This window comes from Rhinoraja longicauda, chromosome 22, assembly GCF_053455715.1.
Source record: "Rhinoraja longicauda isolate Sanriku21f chromosome 22, sRhiLon1.1, whole genome shotgun sequence".
NCBI lineage: Eukaryota > Metazoa > Chordata > Chondrichthyes > Rajiformes > Arhynchobatidae > Rhinoraja > Rhinoraja longicauda.
This window is the reverse complement of record NC_135974.1, coordinates 36,902,497-36,923,933: the sequence shown is the minus strand read 5'-3', so window position 1 is coordinate 36,923,933 and position 21,437 is coordinate 36,902,497. Positions and strand designations below refer to the sequence as shown.

Sequence of the window (21,437 nt, the reverse complement as noted above, 5' to 3'; positions counted from 1 at the left end):
CCATAATGCTGCCAACTTCACCTGATGCATTGTCATCCCTAAACAGACCTCTTCTCATCCATTTGATGTTATCGTCTTGAAAATGTGCACATGTGCAAATTTAATCTGTATGGAATGCATCTGTGTAATTTAGTTTGCGAAGAGGCAAAGCCTGATGGAGATGGCCTATGTGGGTGGCCAAGGTTGAGGGGAACAAAGGGCTTGTTTTTCTCAGCACTGTGTGTCACTAACACTGGGAGGAACCAGCAAGGAGGTTCATTACCATTTCTGTTCTCAAACTTAATAGGACTGTGGCAATTTGGTGTCATTAATGAAGACAAAAAAAATGTTTGTCTACTGAATACCAACTGAATATAAATTCACTCACGTCCACAGATGTTGCTCATGTGACTTGGAATCTCAACACCTTCCCATTTGTTCATCTTCACTCTATGTTAGTGGACTTGGCAAGTGACAATGATTTTATTTTTCATCAGTCCTACGCTGCCTAGTTCATAGCATATGAAGGAACTGCAGATGCTGGTTTAAACCAAAGATGGACACTAAATGCTGGAGTAACTCGGCAGGTCAGGCAGCGTCTCTGCCTCAGAAGGCAGTGGAGGCCAATTCTCTGAATGCATTCAAGAGAGAGCTAGATAGAGCTCTTAAGAATAGCGGAGTCAGGGGGTATGGGGAGAAGGCAGGAACGGGGTACTGATTGAGAATGATCAGCCATGATCACATTGAATGGTGGTGCTGGCTCGAAGGGCCGAATGGCCTCCTCCTGCACCTATTGTCTATTGTCTCTGGAGAGAAGAAATGTGTGGCGTTTCAGGTCAAGACCCTTCTTCAGACCATAGTATAACTGATTCAAAATGTTTATTTCTAAATAACTGGTTTACTATTGACTGTTTGGCTTTCCTCATTGGATTTTTCAGGTTGATCCCAAAAGTGTTCTGGCTGTGTTGTTAATCACTTCATGTCGACACAAGCAAACTGCAGTTGCTGGTTTACCAAACAAACACACAAAGTGATGATGGGGCAGCTCAGCATTTGAACTAGAATAAGCTAATGGTGTTTTGGAAAGGACTCAGGCAGAATGTCTGGAGAACATGGACAGGTGACTTTTCGGTCACGGCCCTTCTTCGGGCACAACAAGAAGGGCCCCGATCAGAGAATGAGGTGGAGAAAGCCCATGCCTTCACAGGGAGAACGTCCAGACTCCACACAGACAGCACCCGAGGTCAGGATCGAACCTGTGCCTCTGGCGCTGTGAGGCAGCAGCTCTACCGCTGTACCACCGTGTTGCCCATAAAACACAACACTAGTGCGCTCCAAAATACTCGACAGCCTGTGAGGTACATTTGAAGGGGAGCTGTCTGATTATACGTTGAACACCAGAGATAGGACACATGGTACAGCCACTGCCTCACAGCGCCAGAGACCAGGGTTCAATCCTGACCTCGGGAACTGTCCGCGTGCTGTTTGCACGTGCTCCTCGTGACCGCGCGGGTTTTCTCCGAGTGCTCTGGTTTCTTCCAACGTCCCAAAGACGTGCGGGTTTGTAGAATAATCGGTCCCCAGTAAGTTGCCCCCTCGTGTGCAGGGAGTGGATGGGAAAGTGGAACATCATGGAGCTGCTGTGAACAGATGGTTGGCGTGGACTCAGTGGATCAAAGTGCCTGTGTCCATGCTGTGTCTTTCCATCCACTGAGCTACTCCTGCACTCTGTGTCTTCTTTTGTAAACAAGAATCTGCAGTTTCTTGTTTCTGCATCTCATAGGGCCCATATCCTCCTAAACCGTTCCTATCCATAGAAACATAGTAAATAGCTGCAGGAGTAGGCTAATCGTCCCTTCCAGCCAGCACTGCCATTCAATATGATCATAGCTGATCATCCAATATCCCTTCACAAAATGCTGGAGTAACTCAGCAGGTCAGGCAGTATCTCAGGAGAGAAGTCATGGGCGACGTTTCGGGTCGGACCCTTCTTCAGACAATATCCCTTGATTCCATTAGCCCTAAGAGCAATATCTAACTTTCTCTTGAAAGCATCCAGTGAATTGGCCTCCACTGCCTTCTGTGGCAGAGAATTCCACAGATTCACAACTCTCTGGGTGAAAAAGTTTTTCCACATCTCAGTCCTAAATGGCCTACCCCTTATTCTTAAACTGTGACCCCTGGTTCTAGACCACCCCAACATCTGGAAGAATGTTCCTGCATCTAGCCTGTCCAATCCCTTAAGAATTGTATTTGTTTCTACAAGATTCCCTCTCATCCTTCTAAATTCCATTGTACCTGTCCAAGTGCCTTTTGAATGTTGTGATAGTCCCAGCCTCGTCTACCTCCTCTGCAGCTTGTTCCATACACCCACCACCCTCAGGTTACCCCTCAGGTTCCGATTAAATTGTTCCCCTCTCACCTTAAAGCTGTGCCCTGTGGTTCTTGATTTCCCAACTCTGGGCAAAAGACTCTGTATTCACCGTATATATATATATATATATATATATATATATATACAAAGTGTCCTCTGATACTGTCCTCTAAACTACATTTATCTTACAATGTAGAGTTGCAAGACAGCTTGTAGATGAAACCTAACCCATTCAGTTTTTGGCAGGTATTAAAAAGATATTATGAATGCCAGATCTAAATTTAACGGGCATGAAGGGAAGAATTATCATCTTTATTTCTCAAAGAATGCAAAACAAAATTAAATTCCAGCGTGCAGTCAGTTTGTGTGACTATAACCTTTGAATTAAAATGAAAAATAAATCATATAAATGCTAATTTTAGCTTGGCAAAACTGGATAAGTACAATAAAATCACGCCCACTAATGCTCAGGCTAAAACTGTACCGTATCAATTCCTTACAAATGCATTGAGGAATAATAATATATATATTTTTGTGTTTCTGCAAGTGTCTTAACTCTGGTTTGACCTTTGGTGCAATAGTGGGCAGCAGCATTTCATGAAGGCACGTTGATTTACATTGCACGGTGTGATTTCCATCCTGCGACTGATGGGAGTAACTGTGTGGTAACTGAAGCTGTTTGGGTAAAATAACACGTTGGAGTGAGTGTTCTGGCTTAGCACTCCCTGTGGATATGTGCTGACAGCAGATAGATTTGACCGCAGAGCCTTGTCGAGTCGAAGTGTTGACACCCGCCCACTCACATTGACATTATAGTCATCGTGGAGTTTCTGAGATCTGCAAAGAGGCACATCAATTACAGTTGCGCTCACATCCATCCTCCAGGCAAGTAGGACTAGAAAGAATAAACTCATAATATTTCCTCTTCCCTTTCCAAAACAACATAGAAGATTCAAGATTCAAGATTCAAGATTCAAGATTCAAGATATCTTTATTTGTCATCCAAAAAACAAGTTTTTTGGACGAAATTTCGTCACCCACAGTCCAACAATAAGAGCAATAAAATAAGCAAATTACACAACCCCAACCAACACAAAACCCCCCAAAAAGAAACATCCATCACAGTGAGTCTCCTCCAGTCCCCTCCTCACTGTGATGGAAGGCCAGAATGTCTTTTCTCTTCCCCTGCGGTCTTCTCCTGCGGTCAGGCTGTTGTCGTTGCCATGTTCCAGGCTGCGCCGGACGGTGAAATGTCCGCAACGGGCCGACCCAAGCCCCGCTGCAAGGCGGGGCGGTCGGGGCTCCCGACATTGAAGCCCCCGCCGAGCAGAGAAAATTCCGTGGCCTATTTCAGGCCGCGCCGGACGGTGTAATGTCCGCGGCGGGCCGACCCAAACCCCGCGATCCGGGGCGGGCGAACACGCTGCCGCTGCCGGAGCTCCCGATGTCGGCATCCACGCGGCCCGAGCCTAAGGCGAGTCGCAGCCGCTCCCGCAGCCTCCGAGAACGGCCGGCTCCGCTGATGGTGAGTCTGGTCCGCGGGCTCTGCGAACCAGAGCCCTGGAGGCCGCCAGCTCCAGGAGTTTGGCCGATGGTAGGCCGCAGCAGGAACGGAGACCCGACCTAGAAAACAAAGGTCGGGTCTCCGTTCAGAAGGGACAAATATACAATTTTACAGTTCCTCCCTCCCCCCCACACACACACATAGTACACAAACACAAAAACACGACATCACATTTACAATTAAGACAAAATCCCCCAACAAAAACACAAAGACAAACGGACTGCAGGTAAGCCGCAGCTGCTAGGGCAGCGCCGCCATCTTCAGGCTCTCGACCTGAAAGGTCACCCATTGCTTCTCTCCAGAGATGCTGAGTTACTCCAGCATTTTGTGTCTATCTTCAGTTTAAACTATCATCTGCAGTTTCTTCCTGCAACATTAGTTTATTTTAGTTCGGTGAGTTTCAGCACAGAAACAGGCCCTTCGGCCCACAGATTCCACACTGACCATCGATCAGTTCTATGCTATCCCACTCATTCATCCACTCCCTACACACATGGGCTCAATTTACAGGGAGCCAATGAACCTCCAAACCCGCGCGTCTTTGGGATGTGGGAGGAAACCGGAGCACCCGGAGGAATCGGTCAGAGAGAGAACGTGCAAACTTCACAACGACAGCACCCCTGGTCAGGATTGAACCGGGGTTTCCGGTGTTGTGAGGCAGCAGTTCTACCGTTTAGTAGAAAACTTCAATTTTGTTCCTCATGATCATTGCACTGAATTCTCCTGCTTGTGATAGTAATTAGTTTCAACTCTCATTGTTTGTGTTCAACCATCTTGTGATTGTTAAGTATATTTGTTTCTACGTGAATGTAGTTCTGTTATGCTTATGTCTTGGTGTCATTTATTTTCTGAGCTTTACAACAGACGGTGGATAGATTTGACTGGGTGCTATTCTAAAGCATGGTACATAGAACAGTACAGGGCAGGAACAGGCCCTTCAGCCCACAATGTCTGTACCGAATGCTGCCAGGACCAACTATTACCTGCCTGCACATAATCCATATCCCTCCACTCCCTGCATATCCACATACCTATGCAAAACCTCTTAAACGCCACTATAGCATCTGTTTCCAGCACCTACGGTTGCCAACTTCCTCACTCCCAAATACAGGACAAGGTGACATCACCGCCCCGCGCCCCACGTGACCTCACCCAGCCAGCGGCCACGTGCTCCCGCTCCACCAATGGCGGCCGCCTGGGCTGGGTGAGCTCACGTGGGGCGCGGGGCGGTGACATCACCCTTTGTCCCGTATTTGGGAGTGAGGAAGTTGGCAACCCTACTAATACAGGGCAAGGGCTGTCCCGTACGGGTCAAACTAACTTAGCCCAAAATCCGGGATGTCCCGGCTAATACGGGCCAGTTGGCAACCCTACCACCACGACTCCCAGCAGCACGTCCCAGGCACCCACACCCTCTGTGTAAACAAACATGCAACGCACACCTCTTTTAAATTTTGAAGGTAGACACAAAATGCTGGAGTCACTCAGCGGGTCAGGCAGCGTCTCTGCAGAGAAGGAATGGGTGACGTTTCAGGTCGAGACCCTTCTTCTCCAGTGGCAACCAGCATCCTTCCCACACATCTCATTTAAACTGTGCCCCTCTCACCTGAAGGGAGCAAGCCCTGGAGATTAACATCCACTGAAGAAGTCGAGCACCAACATATTCACAATCCAGTTTGTGGAATTTATCTTCATTGTGGAATGTTATAGTCGTTTTTAATGGAACTTGGAAAATTAATTTAGTCACAGCCAATAAATTCTGATGTGTGCGCTGAAGGGCCAGCATCACCAATTAGCCAGGAAGACTGGCTAGAGGGATGTAGGTTTTAAAACTCAGCACTAATTATTCTATTAGTGATAAATAGAGTATTAAGAATCAAGGCAGCACTTGTCTGATAATGAAAGAAGGCACTGCTTATGTAGCTGGTGTCTGGTGGACTGGTCTGGTCAATGGAAACGATGGAATTCTAAAGAGCAGTCTGCAGAATGTTAAATAAACCAACTTGAATAATATTGCTGCAGAATGATTGGAAAGGAAATTCTCAAAAAGTGGAATACAATTTGACAGAAAGGAAACTGGAGATTGGCTGGAAGGCATTGATGGACTGGGGAGGGATGGACTGGGGAGTGATGGACTGGGGAGTGATGGACTGGGGAGTGATGGACTGGGGAGTGATGGACTGGGGAGTGATGGACTGGGGAGTGATGGACTGGGGAGTGATGGACTGGGGAGTGATGGACTGGGGAGTGATGGACTGGGGAGGGATGGACTGGGGAGTGATGGACTGGGGAGTGATGGACTGGGGAGTGATGGACTGGGGAGTGATGGACTGGGGAGTGATGGACTGGGGAGGGATGGACTGGGGAGGGATGGACTGGGGAGTGATGGACTGGGGAGTGATGGACTGGGGAGTGATGGACTGGGGAGTGATGGACTGGGGAGTGATGGACTGGGGAGTGATGGACTGGGGAGTGATGGACTGGGGAGGGATGGACTGGGGAGTGATGGACTGGGGAGTGATGGACTGGGGAGGGATGGACTGGCTGGGTGAGGAGAGAGGTGGCAAATGGACGATCCCCTGGAGATATCAGAATTACAATTGTATTACTTTAGTTTAGTTTAGAGATACAGCGCGGAAACAGGCCCTTCGGCCCACCAAGTGTACGTCGAGCAGCAAACCTGCGGACTTACACACACTAGGAACAATTTACAATGACACCAAGCCAAATGGCCTACAAACCTGTACATCTTTGGAGTGTGGGTGGAAACTGGAGATCCCAGAGAAAACCCACGCAGGTCACGGGGAGAACGTACAAACTCCGTACAGACAGCGCCCGTAGTCAGGATGGAACCCGGGTCTCTGGAGCTGTGAGGCAGCAACTCTACCGCTGTGCCACCACTGTCTTACAACGATAGGTACTTCAACCAACCCACACAATCCTAACCCTACCTCAACAACAGAAGACAAGGGACCACCTTGCACTTCCAGGGCCTGTTGTTGTTCGAGCTACGTTTTGCACAAATGTCTTTTTTTGCACGTTCTTTTGGTCTTCACTGAATTGTAGAATCTGGCGAGTGGTAGGTGGTTGCAGGTGAGGGGGGGGGATACAGGTGAGGGGGGGGGACACAGGTGAGGGAAGTGGATACAGGTGATGGGGGTGGATGCAGGTGAGGGGGGTGAATGCAGGTGAGGGGGGATGAATGCAGGCGAGGGGGGGGTGCAGGTGAGGGGGGTGGATGCAGGTGTGGGGGGTGGATGCAGGTGAAGGGGGATGGACGTAGGTGAGGGGGTGGATGCAGGTGAGGGGTGGTGGATACAGGTGAGGGGGGTGAATGCAGGTGAGGGGGGGGGATACAGGTGAGGAGGGGTGGATGCAGGTGAAGGGGGGTGGATACAGGTGAGGGGGGTGGATGCAGGTGAGGAGGGTGGATGCAGGTGAGGGGGGTGGATGCAGGTGAGAGGGGGGGGTGGAGGTTTGATAGGCAGATGGATGGACAAAGGCCAAAAATGAAAAGACAGAAGGTATGAGATAAGTTATGAGAGAGTTGCAAATTGTGAAGCTAGAGGAAGGAATGTAGGTGGAAGGAGAGGAGCCTTCTTCAGAGAAGAGAAGGGGATGAGAAAGGAGTTTGAAACTCACCTAAAATTGGAGAATTCAATGTTTGTTGACTTGATGTGAATTTATTCTAACAGTAAAATGCCATGAAAATCTTCTGCCTTATTGCATGAAGTCTAGGTAAGGTTTTAATTATGTATAATTACGCAGTACTCAGTGCTTAGCAAACTGTACGGCTCTTAAAATTAATCGTGTGTATATACATTGTAAATCCATCATAATATTCCAAATATGAGGGAATTTAGCTGTTTTTAAAACTTATATAACCATTTAACTTCCACATCAATCATGCAAATATGTTGCAATTGTTATTCAGCTCTCCGCACAGTGCTTGTAGCACAATTAAAGCTGTGTACTTTGCTTCCTGGTCTGTTCTGATGGGAACATACCTGGCTGCCCAGTCAGGTTAGCGATGTTACAGCAGACACTGAACACCTGGCACCTGAGCAGACCTGTGTGAGGTTTACGTTCAGGTCTGCTGGGAGTGTTGTTGGGTCACAGGTGAGCAGGACAAGATCTGGTGAATGGAGGACACACGGAATCAGTCTGAGGAACAGTCCCCCAACTGGAAACTTCGCCTGCCCATCCCCCTCCACAGACGCTGTGTGTGACTGGCAGTGTAAGAAAATAACTGCAGATGCTGGTACAAATCGAAGGTATTTATTCACAAAATGCTGGAGTAACTCAGCAGGTCAGGCAGCATCTCAGGAGAGAAGGAATGGGTGACGTTTCGGGTCTGAAGAAGGGTCTCGACCCGAAATGTCACCCATTCCTTCTCTCCTGAGATGCTGCCTGACCTGCTGAGTTACTCCAGCATTTTGTGAATAAATACCTTCTGTGTGTGACTGGAGTCACCAGCCAGCACCATGGCCCGGCCTGGCTGGCAGTGAGAGGGGCCCTCCCAGTCACAGGCTTCCTAGTGATGTACGCTGCCCTTGGGATGGGAGATGGCTGCCCGCCTCTTCACTGAGTGTGGTTTGTGAAGAGAATCTGAAGAATGATGCAAGAGTCCCTGTCACGATTCATCCCAAACAGCTCCGTATCACAGGACTCTCTCATTTACAGTTCCCTGATTCTCTGCAGGGAAAAAACTGCAGGTGCTGGTTTAAATCGAAGGTAGACACAAAATGCTGGAGTAACTCAGCGGGACAGTCTGAAGAAGGGTCTCGTCCCGAATCGTCACCTATTCCTTCTCTCCAGAGATGCTGCCTGTCCCGCTGAGTTACTCCGGCCTTTTGTGTCTATCTCTGATTTACCGACTGTTCCCAATGATAGATTAATTCAGAGATGGACATCGAGTCCTGCTGGAGGGTCATCAACTCGGTGAAAGACGCTCTTTGGTCGGCCTGATCCTTGTTGACCTCCCAGCGGAGCGAGCTGTCCGTGGGGGAATGTTGCTGACTGGCCCGCTGCAGACTGCAGGAGTACGTGCTGAGGGACGCACTGAAGCTCGGTGCAGCCAACGCCAAGGCTCTGTGGGGGAGGACCACAGTCTAGGGTCCATACCCTGCTGGACATGGGGGGGGGGGGTGTGGTGGAGACGCCCCTCAAACTAGACAATAGACAATAGGTGCAGGAGGAGGCCATTCGGCCCTTCAAGCCAGCACCACCATTCAATGTGATCATGGCTGATCATTCTCAATCAGTACCCCGTTCCTGCCTTCTCCCCATACCCCCTGACTCCGCTATCCTTAAGAGTTCTATCTAGCTCTCTCTTGAATGCATTCAGAGAATTGGCCTCCACTGCCTTCTCAGGCAGAGAATTCCACAGATTCACAACTCTCTGACTGAAATAGTTTTTCGTCATCTCCGTTTTAAATGGCCTACCCCTTATTCTTAAATTGTGGCCCCTTGTTCTGGACTCCCCCAACATTGGGAACATGTTTCCTGCCTCTAACGTGTCCAACCCTTTAATAATCTTATGTGTTTCGATAAGATCCCCTCTCATCCTTCGAAATTCCACTGTATACAAGCCTAGTCGCTCCAGTCTTTCAACATATGACAGTCCCGCCATTCCGGGAATTAACCTAGTAAACCTACGCTGCACGCCCTCAATAGCAAGAATATCCTTCCTCAAAGTTGAAGACCAAAACTGCACACAGTACTCCAGGTGCGGTCTCACTAGGGCCCTGTACAACTGCAGAAGGACCTCTTTGCTCCTACACTCAACTCCTCTTGTTATGAAGGCCAACATTCCATTGGCTTTCTTCACTGCCTGCTGTACCTGCATGCTTCCTTTCAGTGACTGATGCACTAGGACACCCAGATCTCGTTGTATGTCCCCTTTTCCTAACTTGACACCATTCAGATAAAGACAGATTCTGCCTAAAGACAGATGCGGGCTCTACTCAGTGTATCGGGTGTGGAATGGGTGAAGAGCTTTTGCACTGTTTTTGTGTTGTATATATTTTTTATTCTGATTAAAGTTTATTTTTGGGGGAAAAGGAATTCCCTCCACAGGTGCTGCCTGACAAGGTGAGTTTCAGGAGCACTTTGAGTGTAGCTCTAGATGCGGGGGGTGTTAATTGGATACGTTTCTCGGCAGCATTTATATTTTCAGGCTTCCGTGCTGTGTCCCTGTGTCTATGTAGAGCATTGGCAAAGTGCTAGAGTTGGAAACCGTTTAGTATATTGCAGTGCAGGTTGGAATACTTAATTTTATTATTGAATTTCTATCTCTCTCCATTAACATGCCACACGTTTGCTTCTCGGTCTCATCCAGTTTGCCTGGTAGTTAATCTTCTCAAGGCAACTTGGAGTGTTTTCTGAGCTAACTATTTATTCAACAGGGCAAGCATGAAGGTGGTAACTCAGGACCTTTTGTCTTCTCTAGCAGCAGTAATAAAAGTTTTCCAATTGTGTGGCAGAACAATACCAGTACCGCGTAACTGAATGTACAAATCTAAACTGGCATCTAACAAATACTGCAATGCGTCATACTTCAATTCAGAATAAACTGAATCTCACTGATTAAGTTTCAGACTAATGTCCCATTCACAGTTTTGATTTAAATTCATTTCAAATCAAATCATCAAAATTTGTATTTTATTACTTCAGAGAGTTTGAATAACTAGGTCAGTGCTAACTCAGCACCTCCTTCTCCACTGCTGCTTGTCAACGTTCACTCTGCTCTTGTTCTTGCAAACAAAAATGTATTTTGCTCCTTTTACGCCATCATTGCATTGATCAAAACAAAAGGGCACAGAGTGCTGGAGTAACTCAGCGGGTCAGGCAGCATCTGTGGAGAACATGGATAGGTGACGTTTCACAGAGTGCTGGAGTAACTCAGCGGGTCAGGCAGCATCTGTGGAGAACATGGATAGGTGACATTTCACAGAGTGCTGGAGTAACTCAGCGGGACAGGCAGCATCTGTGGAGAACATGGATAGGCGACGTTTCACAGAGTGCTGGAGTAACTCAGCGGGACAGGCAGCATCTGTGGAGAACATGGACAGGTGACATTTTGGGTCGTGACCCTTCTTCAGACTCGAAGGGTCCCAACCTGAAGTATCACAGATCCATGTTGATAGATTCATACAGCACGGAAACAGGCCCTTTGGCCCATTTTGCCCACACCGGCCAACATGCCCCATCTACACTAGTCCCACCTGCCTGCATTTGGCCCATAATCCCTACAAACCTCTACTATCCATGTACCTGTCTAAACGTTTCTCATGTTCTCCACAGATGCTGCCAGACCCGCTGAGTTACTCCGACACTCTGTGAAACGTCACCTATCCATGTGCTCCAGAGATGCTGCCTGACCCGCTGAGTTACTCCAGCATTCTGTGTCTTTTTGTGTATTAACCAGCATTTGCAGTTCTTTGTTTCGATGTTGTTTCATTAAGTAAAGCCTGAGTTGTTGCTGAGATTTTCAGATTTAATTTATCCCATGAAGTAAAATTAACTTCTAAATGATGCAATATTATATTCAATTACTTTAAAATGGGGTGTTTAATGAGATGAGGCAGATGTTGGTATGAACCCGGGATTATGGGAGCACTTGGCTGGTCAGGCAATCGGACTGACATTCCGAGGCTTTCAGTGGGAATGTGTCCATGTTCCTACCCAGGCTCCAGTCTACTGTTCCATTGTTCCCCAGTCTAAAGCTCCATGCAACATAGTGGCTGTATCTGTCTTTAAAGATACAGCACAGAAACAGGCCCTTCGGCCCACCGAGTCCATGCTGACCACTGATCACCCGCTCACACTAGTTCTGTGTTCTCCCACTTTCTCATCCTCTCCCTGCACACCAGGGGCAACTTACAAACCCGCACGTCTTTGGGATGTGGGTGGAAACCGGAGCACCCGGACTAAACCCACGCGGCCAAAGGGAGAACGTGCAAACTCCGCACAGACAGCCCCGTTTGTGTGCTTTCTTGGCTGTTTCTTGGCTGTTTCTTGGCTGTTTCTTGGCTGTTGCATGAGTGTGTGGGTCCATGGTGACCACTGGTGATGTGAACACAAAGGATCTACAAGCATTGTCCAGATATTGGCCAGGGTGGTTTGAACAAAACCCAGTCACCACTTCCAAACTAGGATTGGGCAGTGTTCCGTGTTCTAAACCTTCTGTTTCTTCTATTTCCCCACAGTGCTTACCAACTGGTCGTTAAAGAGGAGCGTTTGCAAAAGGCCAGGAGAGCAGCTGATCTCGTGGAGTGCTTTCCCGTGCCGGTCGGCTTCAAGAACGCCTCGCTTCTGGACTCGCCGCATTACACGGCTGCTGAGCTGAAGCCCGGGAACCTGCCCATGTCTCAGCCGTTCACCATCGGCGACAACAAGACCTACAATGGCTACTGGAACCCACCCCTCTCCTCTGTGAAAAGCTACAGCATTTACTTCCAAGCTCTCAGTAAAGCAAACGGGGTAGGTAATGCCAGACATGGAGTCATGGCCAAAGTTTGTGCACCTGCCCTCTGTTTCATAAGAAAATAACTGCAGATGCTGGTACAAATCGAAGGTATTTATTCCCCAAATGCTGGAGTAACTCAGCAGGTCAGGCAGCATCTCAGGAGAGAAGGAATGGGTGATGTTTCGGGTCTGAAGAAGGGTCTCGACCCGAAACATCACCCATTCCTTCTCTCCTGAGATGCTGCCTGACCTGCTGAGTTACTCCAGCATTTTGTGAATAAATGCCCTCTGTTTCATGACTGGTAGTCCGCTGCACAGAAGGGTCAATGTTGACTTTGCAAATACACTTCAAACCCTTTTGTGACCAACTTGAAATGTTCCTGTTTATCATCCCGGTATTTTTGTCCAAACTCTGGGGGATCTCCGTATACACAGTCAGTGTTTTAGTGTCATATGCACCGGAACAGAACCATGACATCCTTATGTGCAATTCTTAAACTGCCAACGTGTGGGTGTATTGGTATTTTGGATAAAGCAAACTGTTGCTGCTGCAATATCTTGTAGGACAATTAATGGAATTTAAGAAAACATACGACCTCGATCATGATTATTGACTTTAAAAAGCATTGCAACGGTGGATGCAGTTAATGGCACTTTGAGGAGTGCTGTGTAGGAAGGAACAGCAGACGTTGGGTTTAACCAAAGATAGACACAAAAAGCTGGAGTAACTCAGCGGGACAGGCAGCGTCTCTGAAGGAATGGGCGACGTTTCTGAAGAAGGGTCTCGTCCCGAAACGTGACCCATTCCTTCTCTCCAGAGATGCTGCCTGTCCCACTGAGTTACTCCGGCATTTTGTGTCTATCTTCATCCAGAGATGCTGCCTGTCCCACTGAGTTGCTCCAGCATTTTGTGTCTGTCTTTGAGGAGTGATGTTCATTCTCATTTGTTGGGTAGGAGCGTTAGCTGGGCTGGTGTGTTGCCATTGGAGATACGACCTGCATCTCATTCTGTTGAGAACAAAGGAGATGCAGATTGGCAAGAGAATTCATCACAAGCCAAGAGCCAGAACCAATCATCACTGCCTTTGTCTAAACGAACAAAGAACAACATATGCAAGAACAATGTGCAAGAACAATGTGCAAGAACAATGTGATATATGGAACCTGCAGGAATTATAAATGTAGGAAGGAACGCGGATGTTAGTTTATATCGCAGATAGACACATAATTCTGGAGTAACTCAGTGGGACAGGCAGCATCTCTGGATGAAGATAGACACATAATTCTGGAGTAACTCAGTGGGACAGGCAGCATCTCTGGAGAGAAGGAATGGGTGAAGTTTCTAGTCAAGAGCCTTCTTCAGACTCAGACAGGGAGATACAGAAATAAGGAAGTGAAAGGATGAAAGGATGAGAGGGGATCTTATAGAGACATATAAAATTATAAAAGGGCTGGACAAGCTAGACGCAGGAAAAATGTTCCCAATGTTGGGGGAGTCCAGAACCAGGGGCCTTAGAATAAAGGGGGGGGCATTTAAAACTGAGGTGAGAAGGAACTTTTACACCCAGAGAGTTGTGAATTTGTGGAATTCTCTGCCACAGAGGGCAGTGGAAGCCAAGTCATTGGATGGATTTAAGAGAGAGTTAGATAGAGGTCTAGGGGCTAGTGGAATCAAGGGATATGGGGAGAAGGCAGGCACGGGTTACTGATTGTGGATGATCAGCCATGATCACAATGAATGGCGGTGCTGGCTCGAAGGGCCGAATGGCCTCCTCCTGCACCTATTTTCTATGTTTCTATGTAAAGGTGTGAAGTCACCCATTCGGGTCAGGCAGCATCTTGGTTGTCTCCGGGTGCTCACACATTCCAAAGACATGCGGGTTTGTTGGTGAATTGGCAGTTGTACCTTGCCTGTGGTATGTAGGGATGGTCCTAGTGTACATGGTGATTGCTGGTCGGTGTGCACTCATGGGGCCAAAGGGCCCAATTCCACGCTGTGTCTCTAAACTAAACTACACTAAATCCACCATTTCAACATTGAAGCCTTTGAAAAACCCTGTATGGATTTACAGTCACACTGTTCCCCACTCAATTATACTTTTACATCATGCCCTGAACAACATCAATAATATATAATGCATTGACAAAGAAAGATATTCCAATTGGAGATGAGCATCAATGGCCACCCAGCCATAGTGAGGAAAGATAATGAGAATGACATGAATCTCACTTCACCACAGGGCAGGGGCAAGTTGTAACTCTGTCCACTCACTCACCCCCTGGATAGACACAGAACTCGGGAGTAACTCAGCGGGGAAGGCAGCATCTCTGGAGAGAAACATAGAAAACAGAAAATAGGTGCAGGAAGAGGCCATTTGGCCCTTCGAGCCAAATAACGGCACATATGAAAAGGGAACACTCTTGATCCCCTTTGTCCTGTTTTCACACCTTACATTTCCTTATCTCTGTATCTCCCTCTCCCCTGACATCAGTCTGAAGAAGGGTCTCGACGCAATTCGGCACGGTGGCGCAGCGGTAGAGTTGCTGCCTTACAGCGAATGCAGCGCCGGAGACTCGGGTTCGATCCCGACTACGGGCGCCGTCTGTACGGAGTTTGTACGTTCTCCCCGTGACCTGCGTGGGTTTTCTCCGAGATCTTCGGTTTCCTCCCACACTCCAAAGACGTACAGGTATGTAGGTTAATTGGCTGGGCAAATGTAAAAATTGTCCCTAGTGTGTGTAAGATAGTATTAATGTGCGGGGATCGCTGTGCGGCGCAGACCCGGTGGGCCAAAGGGCCTGTTTCTGCGCTGTATCTCTAAATCTGAAACGTCACCCATTCCTTCTCTCCAGAGATGCTGCCTGACCTGCCGAGTTACTCCGGCATTAAAGGGTTTTGTGTCGTCTTTGGTTCCAACTCCACACATTTTTACATGCAAATCATGTGCAAAAGACACTTTATTCACAAATTATTTAGAGATATATAAACCTTGGCAACAATAAATGTGTCTGGGCAGCCCAGTGCTCTATGCGTCCGTTTGCAAGGTGGGATTGCTGTTGCTGATTTGCACAGCTAATGATGCTGCCACTTCCCCTGCCTTTAAACACCAAGCTGGCCGTTTGATTCTGACTGCCCTCCTCTGTAGTGTTGCCAACTGTCCTGTATTAGCCGGGACATCCCGTATTTTGGGCTAAATTAGTTTGTCCCGTACGGGACCGCCCTCGTCCCGTATTAGTAGGGTTGCCAACCTCCTCACTCCCAAATACGGGACAAAGGGTGACGTCACCGCCCGGCCTGGGCGGCCGCCATTGGTGGAGCGGGAGCACGTGGCCGCTGGCTGGGTGAGGTCACGTGGGGGCGCGGGGCGGCGACGTTGCCTTGTCCCGTATTTGGGAGTGAGGACGTTGGCAGCCCTGCTCCCCTGTGAGCACATCACATCTCTCCAGCTTCCCGTCTGACTTAAAGGCTCACTGCTGACCAGACACCTTTAACATCAGGCTAGTCTCCTGAACCAACCGCTGAAGCACATTGCCTGCCAAAATCAAGAGAGTCAACGGAGCATGGTAACAAAGTGCTGGAGTAACTCAGCGCGTCTGGGGAGAAGGAATGGGTGAGGTTTTGGGTCGAGACCCTTCTTCAGACTGATGGATGTCGGGGGAGCGGGAGATACAGAGATTAGGAAGTGTAAGGTTTGAAAACAGGGCAAAGGGAATCCAGAGTGTTTCCTTGTCAGATGTGCCGAGCACAAAACCACGAACAAAACATAAACTAGGGTCTGAAGAAGTGTTCCGACCCAAAACGTCACCTATCCATGTTCTCCACAGATGCTGCCTGACCCGTTGAGTTACTCCAGCACTCTGTGAAACGTCACCTATCCATGTTCTCCACAGATGCTGCCTGACCCGCTGAGTTACTCCAGCACTCTGTGAAATGTCACCTATCCATGTTCTCCACAGATGCTGCCTGAAGTCAATGTTCATCCCACTGGAGTGTAAACTGCCCAAGCGAAATATGAGGTGCTGTTCCTCCAATTTGCGCTGGGCCTCACTCTGACAATGGAGGAGGCCCAGGACAGAAAGGTCAGATTGAGAATGGGAGGGGGTGTTGAACTGCTGAGCTACCGGGAGATCAGGTTGGTTGAGACGGACTGAGCGGACGTGTTCAGCAAAACGATCACCGAGCCTGCGCTTGGTTCTTGCCGATGTACAGGAGTCCACACCTGGAACAGCGGATACAGTAGATGAGGATGGAGGAGGTGCAGGTGAACCTCTGCCTCACCTGGAAAGACTGTTTGGGTCCTTGAATGGAGTCGAGGGGGGAGGTAAAGGGACAGGTGTTGCATCTCCTGCGGTTGCAGGGGAATGTACCTGGGGAGGGGGTGGTTTGGGTGGGAAGGGACGAGTGGAGCAGGGAGTTGCGGAATCTGGTCCATGTACAAACATGCATCCAGATCATCAGTCTGTCCGTTCCGAGCCAACTAAACGCTAAACTAAAGCCCACTCAATGCTGGAGTGTAGATCAATCAGAAAACAACAAAGGTTTTGATCATTTATCTTCACGGCCAATTATTTAACACCTACCAGTAATTAATCTTCCTTAAAACACATAAACCTCCCGCTGCCCGAGCGTTAGCATGCCTTCTGCACCTGCAGCTCCTTAGTGTTTGTTAATTAGTTTTCAGGAATGCAAGTGTCAAAGCCAAAGCCACAATTTATTGTCCAACTGTGCTTGAACATGCTCACGTGGGCAATAAATAGGTGAGGCTTCTCATCAGTCTGATCCATGTTCTCCAGAGATGCTGCCTGACCCGCTGAATTACTCCAGCACACTGTGAAACGTCACCTATCCATGTTCTCCACAGATGCTGCCTGACCCGCTGAGTTACTCCTGCACTCTGTGAAACGTCTCCTATCCATGTTCTCCACAGATGCTGCCTGACCCGCTGAGTTACTCCAGCACTCTGTGAAATGTCTCCTATCCATGTTCTCCACAGATGCTGCCTGACCCGCTGAGTTACTCCAGCACGCTGTGTCTTATTGTACGAGTGAGTTAATAATTGCCCGGTGAATGGTGGAGATCAGGGCTTTTTTCACTGAAGAAGGGTCTCGTTGTCCAATGCTTCTCTCCAGAGATGCTGCCTGTAGCGCTGAGTTACTCCAGCACGCTGTGTCTATCTTCCTCACTGCTGATGGGTACTGACTGGCAAATGTTCAGGATTGAGGTACACTGAAACAAACAACGGTGATGGCCAGTCCAGTCCTAGACTCTCCCACTAGTGGAAACATCCTCTCCACATCCACGCTATCCAGGCCGCTCACTATACTTGGCTTTCCATTATGTTTGGCTCGGTGTCAAAGCATTACATCATGTACAATCTGACTTACTTGCTGTGAAAATAATTAGCTGGTGTTACTCAGAGATGGCAGAAAATCATTTGATCCAGAGACCCTGTCACCTCTGTGGTTCATTATTTCAGAATTACTTCCAGGGACTTTGGCTTCTCCACTCAATCTGGAAACACAACAGAAGTCTGAGTTTCTCAAACTCACGATTACAAGTTTAAAAAACTGCACCTGCAGTTAGTTCCCTGTGTCTGCATTACAAATTAAAGTTGTATTCTTCAGTGTTGAGATGGTACTTGCATGAAGTCACCTCTCAGATGATTTTTTCCTGGACGATTGTCTCCATGTATCTCTAAAAGTCAAACCTCTGATAACAGGTTTGGTCCTGACCTCGGCTGCTGTCTGTGTGGAGTTTGCACACTCTCCCTGTGACCGCGTGGTGCTCTAGTTTCCTCCCACATCCCAAAGACGTGCGGGTTTTGTCGGTTAATTGGCGGTTAATTGGCCCTCTGCAAATAGCCCCGAGTGTGCAGGGAATGGATGTGAAGGTGGGTTAACATGGAAGTGGTGTGAACTGGTGATCAGTAGGTGGTGAGGACCAGGTGAGACAAAAGGCCTGTTTCCATGCTGTATCTCTAGTGAAACTAAACCAAACTGAACTGCATTGCCTTTTCTGCATCAACCCAACCCTTTCACATCTTCTGAAGAAAGATTTCGATCCACAACGTCATCCGTGCATTTCCTCCACAGATGCTGCATGACCCACTGAGATCTTCCAGCACTTTTGTGTTTTGCCTTTAACATCCTCTTTAGATTTAGATTTAGATTTAGAGATACAGCGCGGAAACAGGCCCTTCGGCCCACTGAGTCCGCGCCGCCCCGTGATCCCTGCACATTAACACTATCCTACACACACTAGGGACAATTTTTCACATTTACCCAGTCAATTAACCTACATACCTGTACTTCTTTGGAGTGTGGGAGGAAACCGAAGATCTCGGAGAAAACCCACGCAGGTCACGGGGAGAATGTACGAACTCCATACAGACGGCGCCCGTAGTCAGGATCGAACCTGAGTCTCCGGCGCTGCCTTCGCTGTAAGGCAGCAACTCTACCGCTGCGCCACCGTGCCGCCCAATGCCGTCTCTTTCCGGGACCGTTTATCCCTGGCTGTTATCAGGCAACTGAACCGTGCTCTCACCAACCAGAGAGCGGTCCTGGCCTTCCATCTACCTGTTTGGAAATCTTCGAACAACCTTTAATCGGACTTTACTAGACTTTTCCTATTTATTTATTTTTCATATTTCAGATACAGCGCGGAAACAGGCTTTTTCGGCCCACCAAGTCCACACCGCCCAGTGATCCCCGCACATTAACACTATCCTACACACACTAGGGACAATTTTTACATTTACCCAGTCAATTAACCTACATAGCTGTACGTCTTTGGAGTGTGGGAGGAAACCGAAGATCTCGGAGAAAACCCACGCAGGTCATGGGGAGAACGTACAAACTCCTTACAGTACAGCACCCGTAGTCAGGATCGAACCTGAGTCTCCGGCGCTGCATTCGCTTTAAAGCAGCAACTCTACCGTTGCGCCACCGTGCCACACTTTATCTTGCACTAAACATTATTCCCTTTATCCTGTTTCTGTACTCTGTGGATGGCTTGATTGTAATCATGTACAGTCTTTCCACTGACTGGATAGCAAGAAACAATTAAGTTTTTCACTGTAACACAGTAAACAATTATAATAAACTAAACAGTGACAACTATAATAAACTAAACTAAACTAAACTAAACACATAGAACTGAAGACAGTGGAATCAGACAAGGGCAAGATATTGTTCACCATCCTGGTGCTGTGGTGAGACGACTCACTGTTACCAAGGCTGGATAAGGAGTCAGTCACCCAGTTGTTTAGATTAGTTTAGAGATAAAGCACGGAAACAGGCCTTTTGGCCCACGGAGTCCACGCCGACTAGTGATCCCCACACACTAGCACTATCCTACACGCACTGGGGATCATTTACAATTATACCAAGCCAATTGATCTACTAACCTGCACATCTTTGGAGTGTGGGAGCAAAGCGGAGATCCTGGAGAAAACCCATGCAGGTCATATGGAGAATGTACCAACTCGGTACAGACAGCACCCTAAGTCGGGATCGAACCCGGGTCGCTGGTGCTGTGTGGCAGTAGTTCTACTGCTGTGCCACCGTGCCGCCCTCGATCCAAGTAATAGGTGACCACAGGGTCCCATTGCTTCCAGACCAGTGGGACTTTGGTGCGATACTAAACCATGTTTAATTTTTCCTTTGACAGGTAAGCTCGATGGAGCATCTTGATTTGCGTAGAGAGAGCGTAATGTTCACAGAAATGAACATAAGCTTGACTAGCTGGATGCATAACCACTCATTTCATTCTGTAATTCGCAGCTCAGACTTATTTCGAGCTTTATGGCAACATTCATAAACCTGACACCTCCACTTATCCTGGTGCAAGGCCATTCCTTTCATTATCTTTTCAAACCAAATATCTCTGGCTCATTAGCTCTGAGCAGATTGCACATCCAATGAACACATTCTGCCATTCCAGACAGGATTAGTGGGCATCCAGGGGGAATTAGGCTTGAGAAACGTTTTGCAGATTAGTGCTCATCTCGTCATGCGTTGGTGAAGGCACAAAACATCAAAGTGAGGATGTTAGAATATGAGGAGGAAAACACAAGATGCTGGAGTAACTCAGCGGGACAGGCAGCATCTCTGGAGAGAAGGAATGGGTGACGTTTCGGGTCGAAACCCTTCTTCAGACTGACCTGAAACGTCACCCATTCCTTCTCTCCAGAGATGCTGCCCAACCCACTGAGTTACTCCAGCATTTTGTGTCTACCTTAGAATATAAGTACATATCTTCTCTGATTCACAGTACCAACAGGCATCCATGCCGGAGTTTCTTGTTTGCGTGCCTGACTGTGGCAGGCATTGTGGCGCAGCTGGTAGAGCTGCTGCCTCAAGGCGCCAGAGACCACACTTCGATCATAAGGTCATAAGGAATAGGAGCAGAATTAGGCCATTCGGCCCATCAAGTCTACTCCGCCATTCAATCATGGCTGATCTATCTCTCCCTCCTAACCCCATTCTCCTGCCTTCTGCCCATAACGGCACGGTGGCGCAGCGGTAGAGTTGCTGCCTTACAGCGAATGCAGCGCCGGAGACTCAGGTTCGATCCTGACTACGGGTGCCGTCTGTACGGAGTTTGTACGTTCTCACCGTGACCTGCGTGGGTTTTCTCCGAGATCTTCGGTTTCCTCCCACACTCCAAAGACGTACAGGTATGTAGGTTAATTGCATGGGTAAATGTAAAAATTATCCCTAGTGGGTGTAGGATAGTGTTAGAGTGCGGGGATCGCTGGGCGGCACGGACCTGGTGGGCCGAAGGGCCTGTTTCTGTGCTGTATCTCTAAATCTAAAAAAAAAAATCTAAACCCCTGACACCCGCACTAATCAAGAATCTATCTATCTCTGCCTTACAATATCCACTGACTTGGCCTCCACAGCCCTGTGACTAAGAATTCCACAGATTCACCACCCTCTGACTAAAGAAATCCCTCCTTATCTCCTTCCTAAAGGAATGTCCTTTAATTCTGAGGCTGTGACCTCTAGTCCTAGACTCTCCCACTAGTGGAAACATCCTCTCCACATCCA

At 48.2% G+C, this 21,437-nt stretch overlaps 1 protein-coding gene across 5 annotated transcripts in view; it reads left to right on the top strand.

The window, feature by feature from the left end:
- Positions 1-21,437, top strand: part of LOC144604575 (receptor-type tyrosine-protein phosphatase T-like) — a 607,863-nt gene that overhangs the window by 433,424 nt on the left and 153,002 nt on the right. For 4 of the 5 annotated variants that reach the window (XM_078419171.1, XM_078419169.1, XM_078419173.1 and 1 more), the window contains exon 12: positions 12,128-12,401. The exons of the other annotated variant lie outside the window; for it this stretch is intronic. In XM_078419171.1, the coding sequence (XP_078275297.1) occupies positions 12,128-12,401 (274 nt within the window). The remainder of the gene's footprint in view (positions 1-12,127; positions 12,402-21,437) is intronic. 5 annotated transcript variants of the gene reach the window in all.